This window comes from Chelon labrosus, assembly GCF_963514085.1.
Source record: "Chelon labrosus genome assembly, chromosome: 13".
NCBI lineage: Eukaryota > Metazoa > Chordata > Actinopteri > Mugiliformes > Mugilidae > Chelon > Chelon labrosus.
The window spans coordinates 3,147,882-3,165,616 of NC_140346.1; the positions used below are offsets into that span (position 1 = coordinate 3,147,882).

Below are 17,735 nucleotides of genomic sequence, written 5' to 3' on the forward strand. Positions count from 1 at the left end.
CATGTCGCATCAAAACATTGCACTTGAATACACCACAATGACTACAACTAATGGCAAACTAGCTGCCGTAGCCGGCCGTAGGCGCCACTCTGCACCCGTGTGAGAGGAAATAACTCTCCAGACCAGCAGGTGGCAGTAGTCTGTATTTGTAGGAAACAAAAAGAAAACCCAGAAAGGCTAGCTAATGAAGCTAGGATAAGCTACAAGCTATTGCGGAGCTACAATGCCTTTTTTTTCCTGTTATGTTTTCATCGTGAAAGTATTTGAATGTTCAGTTGAAGATGAAAAATTAGAAGAACCTTGTATTTAGCAACGCTAAACTGCAGAACCAATCAAAGTGATCTCTCTCACTGAAGTGCTCGGCTCCTGTTTCAAGGTGCTGTACTGACAAGCAAAGTCAATACAAAATAATGCAAAATCAAAGGCCACAGATGCTCACTAAGGTGGCCTGACATTGGCCAAAAGCTAAGTGTCATCTCAGTGTACCACTATCACTAGAACCTAGCTGAACAATTTAACTACTTGCGATGATATGAGCAATGTTTCCATACTGTGATGACTTCCAATACCACCTTAACCTCACACACAGAGCTTGAGAACCAGACTTTTACCCAAGAATTTATTTTTTTCCCCTCTTGTCATCCATAATTAAACAGAAACAGAGTAAATGATACAAACTGATTGTTGTGTCCATGTATATGCCCGCCTCAGCCTCTGAGGGGTCAGTACCAGATCCGGCATGTGTTATCCTTGCTGCCTGCAGGGGAGCACAAACAGGTGGTTGCACAGAAGGACACAGCTGCCTGCTTTTCATCTAAAATGTGCAATTAAGGATTTGTGACAGCTGGCGAGGAGGAGTTTATTCACTGCTCCAGGCCACATTTTAACAGTCCGTGGTTGTCAGATGTAGTGTGTGTGGGCAGTGTATACCTGTAATGATGGTGTCACCCTCGTAGTTGAAAACACAGGAGAAAATCTCGTCAGTGTGCCCCTCCAGGATTTGCAGGCACACTCCAGACTGAACATCCCACAGACGAGCTGTCTTGTCTGAGCCGGCTGTCAGGACCCTGCTGCCCTGGGGGCTGAAGCAGATCTATGAAGAGAAGCAGAGTTAGTAGAGCTGGCCTTATTCAGAGGTGGGTGTACGCTACATGAGCTACAGAGTGCTAAATAAGAGATTATGCCAAAAGTAGTGGAAACCACAAAAGGGGGGAAAATCTATGAGTTAAGAATGCTCACCATGTCAGCAGCATTGACTCCTGAGGTCACTGAATTTAAAATACTTAAGCAGGATAAAGACACCAGTGGCACTACTTAGTGAAGACAATTAAATATCAAAATCATGGCCGAAGCGGATTGTGTTACAGTCCAGGTTTATGGTTCCCTGAATGGTTTTATATCCTAACTGTGAAGTAAAAGGAGGGATGATTAAATGAAATTGGCTCCAGACAGCCATGAAAGTAAAGTATGTTTTTATTAAAACTCCCCAGCAGGAAATGGAAACTGACTAGAGACGAAGCTGACAAAGATGGAAGATTGGAGGAAGAAGACGAGAGTGGAAGTTGTGACAGGTGCCAAAATGAAAAAAAGATGGATTAAAATGAAGGGAGAAGAGAAAAAAGCATTAGAGTACAGGAAGAAGGTATAAATAAACTAATGCTTTGTTCTGTTTTCATATCGCATACTAATTCTAACCTGATTTTCTAAAAAGTGGGCTAAAAAAGTTGTGAGAATTCATAATAAACAGTGCTGCTGATGGACGAGAGTGGAAGTTGTGGCAGATGTCCTGAGGGACCATTTTTTAATTCTCATGTCTTGAGTCACTACAAATGCTGAGCATCTCAGACTGTCATTTTTCTAATCAAAGCTCCCAATTAAATCTAAATCATTATAAAAACCACTCCACAGATACTACTAGACTGGCCTGCCTGGTATTCTGCCTGTGAAAATCAGATAAAGAGGTGTGCCATCCACACATCCACCTGAATCCCTACTCTCCACAAAATTCATAACATGAGAGGTGAGATTTCCATCAGGACTACTCTTGTATCCAAAAGCAGTCATTTCAGGCTCAGTTCAGAGCAAGAATGAAGCTCATGGCGTTTCAAGTTGGGAATGATTTGTCTTACAAGCAGGGACATTTGAAAACAAAAGGTCTTGTGATATCCTGGCATGTGCTGCCATTCACTTGAATCCACAAAGAAACACACATTGGGGTATTGCACATAAGTCAGTTTATAATTTAGTGAAGAAAGGAGTAACAAGGTGAATTTACTCGAAAAGGGATTGAGGCATGGTGAAAATAAAAGCATAGCTTGTGAGATACTGAAATAGAAGTCAGTGAAAAAAAAAAGGGTTGAGGAGCATGGAGGGGAGGGGGAGAAGTGTCCTGTTAGGGAGAGATTAGTGTCATAATCCTCTGGAATCATCCTCCATCCAGCCTATTTATTACTGGCTGTCGGATGTGTTTCAGTAAACACGTAGAGAGAAACCCTCAGAGCCAGGACCCGTGGAAAACACACTCAAGCAGAGCATTACACCTGACAAAGAGTAAATGGGTAAAATCCCTCCCATTAAAGAGCAAGGTCAGGGCAGGGTCAAACAAACACACATTCAAGTAACAGCAGGCCACGTTACACAAGATTAACAGTATTTTTGAGGATGTTGGTTTTCATGGTACGGTGTAACTTTTGTACTCTTGGGTTTAAACACTAATAACACAAGGTCAGAGCATTCTCACTGATGCTCTGGGATGACACAAAACAGCCTCAAGCATGGACTTCTGTCCTTCCACTTCAGCATCACGCTTTATCTCGTGTTAGGAAGGTAATAAGAGGAAATGTTTTATTTAAAGCAATGACAAGGGGAGCCGTAGCTGGAGACTAATGTGATACAAAAGTCACAAGCCCATTCACACCTGCTAGAGGCCTGATGCATCCACAAATTCGTTGTGGTGCCCCATGGCTAGAATGGATAATACTAAAAGTGACTCAACAATGGGCTTTTTCTTGTTTTCTTTTTGTGACCACCATAGCTTCACTAGTGTGTAGGATTCCCATAAATCCTACACACTAGTTCTTTAAGATAATTTTCTAATTACAGCTTTAACATGAGCTCTATAAAGTAGTGTCGCTAGGTCTGTTTGCCATCATTCTGATTCACTTCTGAGAAAGAATTAAATTGAATGTAAATGGACTCTTTGTTATACATTTGTAAAATGAGGGAAAAGAGAAAAACATCAATAATAGATACCAAATTACTTCTTAACAGGAGTAAAATTGTGAGATTTTATATTTGAACAAACCAACTAGCTTTAACCAGCTTTAATACAAATCTTGACTGCAGACTGAAGGCTAGTAAATGGTAAATGGCTTTGTTTTTCTACCTATTGGTACTCAAAGCGCTTTACAGTCACAGACGCATCTACCCATTCGCTCACACCATTCACACACCAGTGCCACGCACTGGGAGCAACCGGGGTTCAGTGTCTTGCTCAAGGACACTTCGGCATGTGGCACATTCCAGGGATCGAACCCCTAACCCTCTGGTTTGTGGACAACCTGCCACAGCCGTGGTGACAATAAATAACCTGTGGAGTAGATGTGTGGGGTTCGTGGCCTTACCTTGGAGATCTCACCATCATGACCCTCTAATGTCAAGAGACACTGATGTGTGGCTGCACTAAACACTCGTGCTGTACCTGAAAGACACAGGCAAGATTCTTTGTCTTGCATGTACTTTTTCAAACTTTTGATTTTGTCGCAGGAAACAATACTATACACGGCTGATACAGAGAATGAAGAAAAGCTGTAAAAATATAAACTCGTGCATGAGATACGGTACTTGCTAGTATAACATTAATAGTGTAATGTAACATTTTTATTAAAAGAACAGTTACTCTCACCATCAGCAGAAGCAGTAGCAATGAGCTGACCACTTAAATCAAAACACACATCCAACACCTCCTCTTTGTGTCCAACTAGGGTTGCCACGCACTTCCCACTGGCTGCCTCCCACAACTGCAAACACATAGCAAACCATGCATTGAGGGAGAAATCATATAAGCAAAGAACGGGGACAAACATACACACACAACTCAGTCTGATAAAATACATTTGCATGTTGCTGCCGTCTCTCTGAAGCAGCTTTATTTTAGCCATCTCCTCTAGGGGGATGCAGTGAGGTGGCTAATTCTCACTTGTGAGCATGACTCATCCTGCTATAATTAAGGAATTAGGATTTAATTTTCTCTCCTTGATATGATGGAGACCTTAGAGACAGGACGTGAGGAGAGATGGAAAGAGGGAAATTGAGGAGAGCGAATATGAATGACAAGAGCCATCCATCTCAAATACCTATGTCCTGCAGCAGTTTAAAATGCTAAGAGGATGGCTATTACTGTGTTATAACTGTGGCAGAGATTTTGACAAAAAAAAAATAAATCAATAAACCACACACAACAAGGCTGTTGAAGTCGTTCAGGCAATAATATCTCACCTTGCAGGTTCTGTCCATGGAACCAGAAACTATGAGAGAGCAGTCCCAGTTAAACTGAACGTTGCTTATTTCTCCCATATGACCAATCAGAGTGTGGATACGTCTAAGAAAATGAAAGAAAATATAGGAAAAGCAGCAGTTATTCAGTTAACCCTTTTGCTTGCAGAAGTATGTCAGTACAAAAGGCGACACATGCATAAAGCAAACAATACATAATGAAGCTGTCCGACCTTCCTGAAGCTACATCCCATATAGCTACTGTGTGGTCGAAGGAGCCAGTGACAAGTTGATTGCCTACTGTGTTAAAGCACAGAGACAGGACCTCTGCAGTGTGACCCTGGATGAGATAAAACAAAAACAAAAAAAAACAGAGAAGAACTCACTATGTCATTTCCTTTCTCCCTCATAGTCTGTATTTTCTCTCCCTCTTTTCCCATGCATAGAAAATACTTAATAAAAAGGGGACAGTTATTTATTAAATCAAACATACCTTTGAGTTTAGCCTTAGGAGTAGAATACCATTTTTTAAAATTAATTGAAAAAATGAGCAAGCACTTAAGATTCTGCTCTTAATTGAGAACTGGGAGTATGACCGATTCTTCATGGTGTGAAATGCAAAAAAGAACAGAGCGCTGCTCCTATCTGACACAGAGCCCTCCAACCAGCCAGTCACACCACAGACCCACGTGCAGCCTGCACATCAAAGAGGACTCACTACTCCCCGAAGAGTGCGTTATCAGCGCCTTATTAAAGAGTTGCATTCACCATCAGATCGTTTGTGGTTATGTGAGGTGGTAAAAATACTTGCCGTCAAGGGCAATTAGCAGCATTCAGTTTAGCGGTAATCACTTACACAAGCGAATTCAGCGTTAATTAAAGCATAATTAATGAAGGTATGTGAGTCACAATACAAGAAAAAAGATGAAACAGAAGCAATGGGAAGCCGCGAGTAAGTAAAGAAATGAGATCTTACAGTAAGAGTGGCCACCTCCTCCCCACTCTCCACGTCCCACAGCTTGGCAGTGGCGTCCATGCTGCCTGTGGCCACCAGTGTACTTTGGGGGTTGAATGACAGGCACACCTACACAATACAACACCAACATTTACAATTACTTATGTTGTATTATTCCACAACCCCAAAAAGGATCTAGGAGAAATGTATTTCTTAGCTAACCACTAAATATGAACCAATGTAGAGCCATTCAACTGTAGCTTAAATGACCTCATATGACCTCTGACTCTACTAAAGCACTGTAAGAAGTAAGGGTTCATTTGAAAATGTGCATACACCCACAGTAATTGAATACGTTTCCATTAAAACAGATTATAATACATACTATTTCTGCCATGTGTCCCCGAAAAGTATGAAAACATTTGCCAGTCTCTGCGCACCACAGTTTACAGGTCTTATCAAAAGAGCCTGTGGCAATCTTGTCTCTAGGAAGAAATAAACCAAGGAAAGGGTGCATTTTAAGATTAAACATTCTTTTGAATGTCAAACACAGATAAAGAGTTCTCATTTGGTATTCAAGTTTTGCTGAAACAGTTCATTACCCATAGGGGTTGTTAAATGATATTGCATACACCACATTTCTGTGGCCCTCCAGTGTGTGAAGCTCTGCGCCGGAGGCTGTGTCCCAAACTCTACATGTTCTGTCATAACTCCCAGTTATAAACCTGCAGAGTGTGAGAGAAGAGAGCAAAGAATGACATAAGTCTTTGCTCAACTCCAAAGAGCCACACTGGTGAATGTTACAAACTCACCTTGACCCAGATTTGTCAAAGGCAACATTTGTCAGTGGCAGTATGTGGGCCTTAAGCTCCTGCAAAAAAAGAAAAAGGAAAAAAAGAGAAAGATGATTGAAAAACTTAACTTCCAAAGCACTTCCGTTATTGACTTCATTCATCTTTAAAATTGCCTGTGTAATTTCCACATGTATAATTCATCTAACTAGGATCTAATGACAAGACCCCTTCCTCCGGGCTTACCAGCACTGAAATGATTTTCTTCCCTCATTCAGAACAGAAGCAAAAGTGCTCATTTTAAGACATACTGCAGACAAAATAAACCAGTGATCAACGTATCCCTTAACATACTGAGACACACGTGAAGATCCCTTTTTTGTTGTTATTGAATTTTGGCATGTTTGCTTTGAATTCTTAAACTTAGTAATCTAAGCACTGCTGCTCTCTAGTGAGTTTTTGGAACACTAACTAATTTCAAAGCTCCACAACATTTCCACAAATGTAAATAACATTCACTAATCAGGGCACTATCTCCCTAATACTGCTGGACTTAGTTGATATTGCCAACAATTTCATCATCCCAAGTCATTTCAACTGCTTGCGCTGAATAAAGTAAAACAGAAGGCAAAATCCCCCCACACAACACAGTACTTGTGTCAAGGTTTTACTGACGCAGGGCTTTTGATGCTTGTTTCATTAAAACAAATCGGACATTTCACAATCTGCCAAGGGACCTTGACATAATGGAAAAGCTACAGTGTTTATAACTGTCGACTAATACAAGTCCAGAGTCTGACCTTGCAGAAGCAGAACCTGTGGTGGTCCTGCTGGCTTTGTTTCTGCTGCAGTCGAACGATCAGCAGTTTGACCTGTTCAGCCCGGGACTCTGTGATCAGAGGCTCCGATTTCCTGATTTCTACCACCAGCTCGTCTGGGTTTGCTCTGCCAGGAGTGAAAAGAGTGAAACTACAGATGGCATGGCAACATTACATAAAAAAATGTGACATAGATAAAAAACAAAATTCTTTAAAAAAAATATCAAAGACAAACACAAACATAAGATGCCTTGTTTGATATGAAATACCAAGCAACAAGTATCAAATCCACACTAAATGTATGGAAAATACTGCTCCTTTTCTTGTCATAGCCACAAGTTTATTAGGTACACTACTGAAAATGATATAATCTAACGTAACAGTCCTGGTCTTAGCTCCTTGGAGGTTATGGTATTCAGCATTTTTTTTTCATTGATTGAAGGTTATGGTTTGTAGCACTAATGAGTGATCTAGGCTAAATAATGGAAACAGTTTAGTGTTTAATTCAATCCAATATAACAGCACCACAAAGACCGGAGACTATTATATTAGAATACATTAGTTTTCATTTCTGTATCTAATGAACTGGCAAGTGAGTGTATAAACACACTTTTGAGTGCCAGAATGATCTGAGATATACTGTATTTACCTCCTGGCAGTTAAAATATGTCAATCTAGCTAGCAACAGGATTTACCTAATTTTTTTAGCATCTTCAGGTAGAGTGCTGAGATCATGAAACTACTTTGGGACTAGTTAAGAACAGTATATTTACAAGGGATGAAAGACAACCACACTGTTACAGAGGATTATTCTGAAGTGACACAGTAGACAGAAAGTCAAAAGTGTTATCATGTTACAACTCACGCACTCTGGAGTCAAATCCAGAAGGTCGATTGATTTGGTCCTCAAATATCCTCCTTTCTCATATTCCAGGATTATACCTGAAGAGAAGAGAAGAGAAGAGAGTCCTTTATTTATCCCACAGTGTGGAAAAAACTCATGTTCAGCTCCCAGAGCTTGAAACTAAAGTTAGCCATAATCCTAAAAGTTTACCTTGACTACACCAATAATCTTAAAGCAATTATCTTCTCGCGAGTTTTCAAATAGCTTTAATTCAGCGACCCAGCATTTGGGCGTCACTAATTAAATCAGCTAATGCTAGACAAACGTTACGTTTATATAATAAAAAGTTGAAAACATTCATGTAAAGCAGTGTCACGTTGTTTTGAAGAGATTTGACGTTATATTTAAGGGGTAAAACGGATTATTTGTATTACCTGGTGGATAATATCTGATGAGAAACCGCTTGAGTTTCATGTTGTCACCGAGGTCTCGTCACATCACTCACTAATCAACAAACCGTTGCTACGCCAACGAGTCGAGAGCATGCGCAGTACAAACACAACGTTATTCGGAAGTTGAACTATGAGCTGTGGCTTGTTCAAAACAAATACGCATGCCAACACGTGTGCTCCTGTGCTTTAATATCATGGATGCATCATACAAGTCACCTTAAGCGATGCCTACAGTGACTTTTTAGTAGCAATGTATTGATGCCTAAGTAACTGAAGAACACTAAAGGAATGAACAATAGTTTGCTGTGAATTTCTCTTTGGGATCTTAACAGCTAAGATGACTGATTGTTGTTCTTATCAATACTTTATTATTATTTCTATATTCACCATTTATGTTCTACATAGGGAAGTCACTTACATATTCCCAGGCTCATCTTCATGTCTCTGCCTCATTTTCTTTCTATTAATTTTGTCTCCTGTCTTGCCTGATATCTCACACTTAATAGCTTGCACTCATTTCATCACATCCCACCTTGCCTTCAGTTCCCTAACAGTTCAAAGTCTATTGCCCACAGAGCACGTGCCGATCATAAAGATTATCTGTATATTTTCTAGCTACTGGTGAGCACAGATACACTCAAAGTCACTGAGGGACGGTGCAGGTAGTCAGACTTTAAAATAAGACAGAGGTGCTCAGGTGGTTCCCCCTACAAATAAAAAACAAATACGGACATTCGACTGAGCGGAAAGCATGGGCTGCTGGGCTAAGATGAAGTCATCTGGATGGGTTTATCCCACCACAATCCTGTCACTCTATGGGTTTTTGGCTAATTGTAGAGTAGCAGAGCCCTTTCTGACGCCGTACCTCATTGGACCATACAAGAACATCTCAGAAGAAGTGGTAAGAATTGCAGATTGTGTTCTCAGGGAGTTATTGTACCGCCATCAAGTATCTTTTATTATCCATTCTGAATGACAATGAGTAACGCATGCCATGGACAAGAGAGATAAATGTGATCAGAAATCCTGTTCGTAACACTTGCGGTTTGCCACAGGTGACCAACTACTTGTTTCCTATCTGGACGTACTCCTATCTGGCCTTCCTTTTTCCAGTTTTCCTCCTGACTGACTTCCTGAGGTACAAGCCCCTCATTGTGGTACAGGGGCTTTTTCTTGTCACAAACTATGTCCTACTCTGCTTTGCCCCAGGTCTTCCTGCTATGACCTTCCTTCAGGTCAGTTGAAAAAAATTTTTTAACAAACATAATAATAGCAAATATGATAAATGTGTATTCGGACATGGATTTGGTTTTGTGTTCCTGAAATACTATCAAAAAACAACGTGTTGTAACTGATCATTACTTAGCAGTACCAGCTCAAGATATAGTTAATGCACTGTTGATATAAAAGGAGTCATCCAGACATACAGTGATTTTAAAATTGTTCCATCTGATCAACAGGTCAACTACGCTGTAGTGACCTCCACCGAAGTGGCATACTTCTCGTACATTTACAGTGTGATTCCAGTTGAGAATTACCAAAAAGCCACTGGTTACCTGCGCAGTGCCATGCTGGCTGGATACACATTTGGTGCCAGCCTCGGCCAAATGCTCATCTCCCTCGCAGGTAAAGCTTCGCAGCCTATAATAAACATAAAATAGATCAATAAAAAAGTTTTAGATAGAATTTCTAGAGTCTCCTCCAAAATAATATGAAGAGCACTCAAATAAAGATTTCCTAAAAGAAAAGTTTCAATATCTACAAACTACAAAGAATATCATGATGCTCCAATATATGAGTGGAAGTACTGATGACGTATCAACTTTAATCAGCAGAGGTGGACTACTTCTTCATCAATGCTGTCACTCTGGGGATTGTGATTGCGGCTTTCCTCGTCTCATTTTGGTTGCCCATGCCCAAAAGAAGCCTGTTCTTCAAAGGGAAAAAGGCTTCTGCTCTGGGCTCGCAGTCCCAGCAGGAGGGGCCTCTGGGAGACAGCAGGCCTGAGGAGCCAGCGATGGATAAGGACGGAGCAGGCTCAGCAGAAGAGATGATGGAGCATAACGGCAGCACTTCCTGGTGCAGCAGGGAGAACATGGTCGCTGCGGGACATCTACTTTGGCAGAGCTTTAAGGAGTCCTACTCTTCCAGGCATTTTCTTTTTCTTATTCTTTTCAAATTGATGCACACATTTCAGTACAGAACGTCTGAACAACATTGGATTATTACTCGGATTGGATTATTGTTGCACTTTTCTATAATGTGTTCTTAGGTAATGGTGGAAGCAGCCTTATAATTACAGTCATTATCATAATTTTTTGCAATAATTATCACCATGCAGACAATTAATCTACTGGTCCCTGTGGTGGGCTCTGGCCACAGCTGGGTATGTGCAGGTCTTTAACTACACCCAGCTTATGTGGAATGACATAGAACCGTCTAACACATCATCCATCTACAATGGAGGAGTAGAGGCTGTGTGCTCTCTTGTAGGTAAGATTGGGAAAGATCTGGATAAAAATCTTTAGATTTTTATGTGTGTGTGTGTATATATATATATAAATCCTCTGAAAATACATTTATTTAGCTAGCATAAAGGAAATAACCAACATATAGTTAGTTTTGGATAAAGATCTTTCTTGACAATATCAAAAAGCTCCGGCGTTATTCCACTAAATGCCTTTAATGACAGTGCATTATCATGAAAATACAACAAACCACTCATAAGATAAAGATTTGAGTTTTATAATAAAAAAAACTACTGAACAATGCACACAAAACCCTTTTTAATGGAAGAGTGAAAGATTGGTTATGTTTAGAAAAAACTAAACTATTTCACTCAATTGGTATGACTGTGTAAGTAAAGGAAAAATCAGAGAGAGAGAAAAAAAAATATTTTTTATGTCAAAAACCCAAATTAATTTGTGTAAATAATTGTTTTGCCAGAGAACATATTCTTGGTTTTGGTCTATTGCCAATGTCAAAAGACACCAACCTTATCCTTGAAATGACTTCGAAAAGCACTGTCATAAAAATAAAGGATCATTAAATGAAAGAAACAAAAAAAGATCTGAAAAAAAGCCGGCATGTATAAGGAAAGAGTGAACATTGCTTTTTAATGTTGTAATCTCACATTAGTGCAGAAAAGGGGAGAACTGGAACCAGGGTAGAAAAGAGGACCACAGTCATGCCCCAATATACAGAGCGAAATAACATTTAACAGTGTCATTAAAAGCTGCAGACGTCTGATGGCAGAAGCCCAATAAAAGCTTGCAATTAAATCAAAACATCCGTGCTGTTCTGGGTTATATGGCGTAAGTGTTTAAATGGAAAATGTGTATTGATTTTTAAAAGGAATAGCAGCACCAAGGTGCGCTTGGCTAGGGCTCAACCTAGCTCAGTGTGAAAAGGAGAAGAGTAATTGCTTCAATTAAGGAGATAGAGCTAAAAGGTAATGGATTGTCTGATTGCTGCTGATAGCTGAGCCCAAGAGCTGGGTGAACATGGTTCATCATCATAGGCGGGTGCTGTGGAGGTCAGCAAAGCTATGTGTGTGTTTATGATTCTGGTTAGAGACCCTTTTGCCCAACATTTAAAGGGCAGAGATGTCTGTGTTAGGATTAAAAAATGAATCAGGAAACACAACAAGAGGGATGTAAACTCAGCAGAGTTGTGCACTAGTATGCTTAATTTTTCTCCTCCATGGGTCAGGTTCCGCAGCAGCCTTCTCTGTAGCCTACATCAAGGTGACCTGGGCCGTGTGGGGAGAGCTGGCCTTAGGGCTGTTCTCAGCTGTGGCAGCAGGCGCCGTGTTTCTGATGGGACTCACCAGCAGCATCTGGGCGAGCTATGCTGGTTATATGATATTCAAATCCTGCTACATGCTGCTCATCACCATCACAACGTAAGTTCACAATAGAAATCCTCCATTTTCCTCCTATATGTCAAAGCTTAAGGGAGTTCAAGCTGCTCATTGTGTCTGGCCAAAAGTTCAAATCCCGAACATGGTCAGTTTACAAAGCTATGCAGAAGAAAAGTACAAGATATAAACTTAGAGGCGCCAGACCTGAGTTGCTTGGGATTTTAGCTTGAAATATGATGCATTTTGATCCATGACAGTTTCATGCATATAACCATGTTCTCGTATAAGCATTTTGTCCCTTTAGATTTCAGATCGCATCTAACCCCTCCATGGAGTGCTATGCTTTGACTTTTGGGATCAATACTTTTGTAGCCCTCATACTGCAGACCATCATTACAGTCATTGTCGTTGATGAGGCTGCACTGGGACTGGACGTTCGGACACAGGTACTTTTGCGGACTTCTACACACCCACTCGTCAGTTAATTAGGTACACTAGTGAAAACAAGTGCAGTCCTGCACTAAGTCTCATCTTCATGAAGGTTATCGTATTCAGCATTTGTTTCAAACAACATTGAGAGCTGTTGATTCATCTGTGTTTTAATTTTGGAGGCTGTGGTTTGTAGTACTGTTGAATTCTACTGAGTTGTAAAAACATGTTCCTATTCTATTATTTTGAGCACCTCATCATAGTCAGTGGGCTTTAATTCAATCCAGTTTAACAGCACCACAAACTACATCCTCCAAAATGATCATACAAATAGTTCAGCAATAACTGAACATAAGAACAGTCATAACACTGCACTGTTTTATTAGAATGGATTGATTTTCACATGTTTTTGAAGTGAGGAGTATAATTTAGTGGCAGCTCTAATTCACCAGTGATAATCTCCAAGTGGAATCACAGAAAAATGTGAGGACAGAGCGACACCTGCTGGTTGTCATGTACTGTTGCAACTGTTGTGGTTTGCTGTAGATGTATTCTTGGTGTGAATGAAACAATGCTAGGGATGACAGAGGTGTCTCTTTGCAGTTCATCATCTATGGCAGCTACTACGGTGTCATCTCACTGCTCTTTCTGATCCGAGGGACCTACACCGCTTGTGTAAATCGACACTATCCTGAGCCCACTGAAGCCAAAGAACAAGAGTCTAGTGTGGAGGTGATCACTGTTGAACGGTTCTGAGCTGTGTCATTGTCACTTTGTTTTTGTGGAGTAATAAAACAATCATACAGAAACATTATTACCGGCCTTTAGTTGTTGAGTCACCAAATGTTTTTCTTAATAGTCTGTATATGTATTTAATATTTAACTTGGTAACTCCACAATCTAAAGCGGAAGTCAACATGAACAATAAAATCCTGACAAAAATCCAATTACTGATACTTGAAATACAATCCAGAGTTTTGTCTTCTTGTATGTTCACATTTGTACACATGTGTCCCAGCTTTAGCTCGACAATTGCCAGTGTTGTGGACCAATACTGCGTAGTACTATTTCAAAAGGAATAAAAAGCAAAAACTAACTTATCTTCACTTCCGGAGCAACTTGCCAATAACACAGAAGTCAGCAAGAATGTGCTGCTCTTTGACCGGGTTGTTGATTGACGAACTCTTTGGCGTGGACCCTGCCTGCACACCTAGAAACACAAACACGCATCTGGAACAGGTAGAAGAACATGGAGGCAGTGAAGAGGTGGAGGTCAAGCTGGAGATATCCAACCACTCTGCTGTGCATCTATGGATTCTTCAGCACAGTTAAACCGCTGGAGCCTTTCCTCTTCCCATACTTGACAGGACCGGACAAGAATCTAACAACTGAACAGGTATAGAAGCAAAGGCAAAAAGACTTAATGGCTTGAGAAAACCATTAATCAGAAAAATATACTTCAGTAATTCAAAAGAGCACTCACGGCTGAGTGTGTACAATATTTAAGTTTGGCATGATTGTGCAATACTAAAACCAATAAACCAAACGTAGTCTACATACTTTTCTGCATTTGCTTAAATTACATCTACATGTTAAGTCATTACAAAATTACCAAGATGAATATAATAAACTTTGTGATGATAAAAGCAATAAATATCCAAAAAAAAAACATTAAAGAAATGCAACTAGGCGGTACCTACTACAAGTCCAGTTGCCGTTCTTTAACGTTTTTTTTTTTTTGGATATTCATGCCTTATAAACAACGGCCTTTTCATATCATTACTTCTCTAACAATGTTTCCTTGTCAGGTTAACAATCAAATCTTCCCTGTGTGGACATACTCCTACCTGTCCGTGCTGGTGCCCGTGTTCCTGGTGACCGACTGGCTGCGTTACAAGCCTGTAGTAGTGTTCCAGTGTGTTGCCCTCTTCATCACCACAGCCCTGCTGCTGTGGACTCAAAGCGTGCCAGCTATGCAGGCCATGCAGTTCTTCTATGGGGTGGTGACGGCCAGCGAGGTGGCCTATTTCTCCTACATCTACAGGTCACGTGCTGTAGCTTGAAGCACTGTCAAATGTTGCGTGTTTGCATTTTGAATTGTTGGAACCTTTGTGACATGCTGAACATGCTATTCATTACAGTGTTGTGGATCTGAAGCGATACCGGAAGGCCACCTCTTACTGCCGCAGCATCCAGCTCCTTGGATACACAACAGGCTCTGTGCTGGGTCAGCTACTTGTCAGCTTCAGCCTCATGTCCTACAACAACATCTTAGTGTTAACTCTGGTTCTCACTGCCATCGCCCTCTTCACTTCCTGTCTCCTGCCAATGCCACAGCAGAGCATGTTCTTTCACAAAATACATCCTGGACCAAAAGCAGAAATGGAAGGGACAAAGAGGCTCGGGGATGGGGCTGTGGATGCAACCGAACAATCAAGTGCATCAAACATCTCCCTGGAAGAAATAAGAGATGGGCAGGAGGAGAGCGGAGAAACTGAGGTCGCTGCAGAAAAAGACTTGGATGATAAAGGGCCTGTGGCTGAGGAGCATGAGGAGTCTGTTGGTTCAGAGGGGTGCAGCCGAGTCCTCCTGCAGCTGTGGAAGGACTTCCGCCATTGCTACTCCTCTAGACAGATGCTGTACTGGTCAGTGTGGTGGGCGATGGCAACGTGTGGCTACAACCAGACTGTCAACTATGTGCAGGTGAGTTTAATTTCCACAAAAACATGAAAAAGTAGTATACAATCATGGCAATGGGTTCACCTCTGTTGAGCAGCTACCCCTTACAGCATGGAAACTGCCCTCTGAAGGAAATCTAATTGTGTCCGCTACTCCACCAACCACTAAACAGACACTACTAATGCTACCTTACACCAACATCTACTTACTGAATGCATTGTTGATCTCAAATAATAGGTTAACAGGGCCACTGTAAGGCGACATATTGCACCTAGTTGGTTTGTGCAAATGCACAACAAAAGTGAGAATGGTGTAAGTGTAATATCACTTAAATGTCAAATTACTCAAAATAATAACACCTCTCAATAATACAGCATAGGAACCCAGTGCAACAACAGGGAATGCAGGCTAGAAAGTGTGTGAGCATTGTAATAATTTTGAGAACACCCACGTTTTCGAATTAGCCTAACAGCATGAACACGTTTCCAAAAATGACCTGTTAACAATAAAACTGTCTTACTTTTGGGCCAGTGGCCCCATGTGTAAAAGAACTGCATAAGGAACTTTAAAAATCAGATTGTGACACAAAATTACAAGAAGTAGTACGAATCAGTGGAAGCACTGCTGCAGCAGTTACCAAGAGCTTAAAGAGCCATGGCACCACACTAACAGGAGCTGTTGTAGGCAGACAGACAAGTAAACAAGTATGTAAACGACAGTTTAAGATATTGTTCATCATATCATATATGACGATCCAAAATGCATGCTGAAAGGAGTCCACAGAAGCCTGACAGAATGAGAGTATTCCAGCATAACACCTGTATTTCTGTAGAAAAAAAATGAGACTTGTCCAATTAGGAGTTCAACTGGACACCTGTGCAGCATTTTAAATAGGAAGGTAGAGAAACACAACCATTCCAACAATGAACAGCTAAAGTAAATATCTCTGAACATCACTCCCGGAATGTATGCAATATAGTAAATTAGTTTTATTTGACTTCTGTTGTGTACTGTACCCTGCAGGTGCTGTGGGAGCATGTGCAACCGTCTCAGAACTTCAGCGTTTACAACGGAGGTGTGGAGGCAGCGTCCAACCTCTTGAGTAAGCATAATCACAGAAGCCTTTCTGCTGCATAATACGGACGAGAACTAAAGCCCCAAAACGAATAGAAGCTGTTTACAACAGCTATCTATCTCTATTAGAATTATTCTAAATCGTTTTCCAGGTGCAGCAACATCCTACGGTATAGGCTTCACTGAGGTGAGATGGGAGCAGTGGGGAGAGCTGGCCCTGGGTGCTTTCTCTGGACTCGGGGCAGCTGCACTGTTCATCATGACCTTCACAGGCAACATCTGGGTCTGCTACAGTGGCTATATCATTTTCAAATGTCTGTACATGCTGCTGATAACAATAGCCATGTAAGAGCATGATGTCATATAAGGGGATAGATTTATCCTTGATGATTCAGTCCAAATGTGTTAAAAGGAAAAAAAAGAACATTAATATAAACTGTACTTCTCCTAGGTATCAGATTGCATCTGACCTGTCAATGGAAAGATACGCACTGGTCTTTGGTGCAAACAGCTTTGGAGCACTGGCTCTGCAGACAATCATTACCTCTGTAGTAGTTGACAGTGGAGGGCTGGGTTTGGCCATCATTCCTCAGGTAAGAAATCAAGTCAAAGAATGTGCACAAGGTACACTAGTAAAAACAAATGCATTTAATCTTTCTAACAGGCCTGCACTAAAACTCATCTTCATAGAGGTTATGTTATTCAGCCTTTTACATAAATGAGAGCTGTTGATTCAAATGTCTTTTCATTTTGGAGGCTGTGGTTTGTAGAGCTATTGAACTGTATTGTTGCACCGACATGTTTCTATTATTTTGACAACCCTATATTAGTCAGTGTGCTAGGCTAAATACAATGCTCTTAAGCACTCATGTCTGGTTTAATAGCACCATAATCTACATCCTCCAAACAGTTAAATTACCACCTTTCCTACACTATTTCAACATAAACTGAACAGAATATCATGTTTAGTGCAGGGCTGTTAGAACGCATTCATTTTCAGTGTGTTTTTCAGTGTTCTAAACTTTTAAACGTGTGCTCTTTTACAGTTCACCATATATGCCAGCTACTTCTCAGCCATCTCTGTTGTTTTTTGTCTGCGGGGAGTATTTAGCATTTGGAAAGCAAAGAGAAACAACAAAAAGGCCACGCATCTACACAAAGAGGAATCTCCAGGCTGTGAAGAACACAGATTCTGAATACAAGGATATTGAAAACTGTGTTTTTGGTCACCACTGTGGCACCATGTTTAAAAAAACCAAAAAAGCTTCAATTACTGAGTGCAACATCATGAATTCATTTCTTTTTTTTTTGACAGAAAACAAATATAGACATTTCAT

The 17,735-nt window shown here is 40.7% G+C and overlaps 2 protein-coding genes across 2 annotated transcripts; one reads left to right on the top strand and one right to left on the bottom strand.

The window, feature by feature from the left end:
• Positions 1-722: 722 nt before the first annotated feature.
• daw1 (dynein assembly factor with WDR repeat domains 1) lies at positions 723-8,609 on the bottom strand (the record flags this gene model as incomplete). Its single annotated transcript, XM_084558111.1, has 13 exons — positions 8,337-8,609; positions 7,854-8,000; positions 7,041-7,231; positions 6,262-6,320; positions 6,052-6,174; positions 5,835-5,934; positions 5,471-5,578; positions 4,728-4,834; positions 4,498-4,600; positions 3,905-4,019; positions 3,624-3,700; positions 931-1,093; positions 723-757 (listed from the first exon to the last, which is right to left on the bottom strand). Exons 1-13 carry the CDS (start codon positions 8,374-8,376, stop codon positions 723-725), a joined length of 1,368 nt encoding a protein of 455 aa, XP_084414237.1. The 5' UTR covers positions 8,377-8,609.
• A 496-nt stretch (positions 8,610-9,105) lies between these two features.
• On the top strand, positions 9,106-17,650 carry LOC311497742 (uncharacterized protein; the record flags this gene model as incomplete). The annotated part of the gene is made up of 15 exons (XM_084558112.1): positions 9,106-9,255; positions 9,410-9,589; positions 9,815-9,980; positions 10,190-10,505; positions 10,696-10,847; positions 12,066-12,258; positions 12,521-12,662; positions 13,249-13,377; positions 13,889-14,041; positions 14,454-14,689; positions 14,787-15,348; positions 16,348-16,426; positions 16,551-16,743; positions 16,850-16,991; positions 17,445-17,650. 15 exons carry the CDS (start codon positions 9,106-9,108, stop codon positions 17,592-17,594), a joined length of 2,943 nt encoding a protein of 980 aa, XP_084414238.1. The 3' UTR covers positions 17,595-17,650.
• Positions 17,651-17,735: the final 85 nt, after the last annotated feature.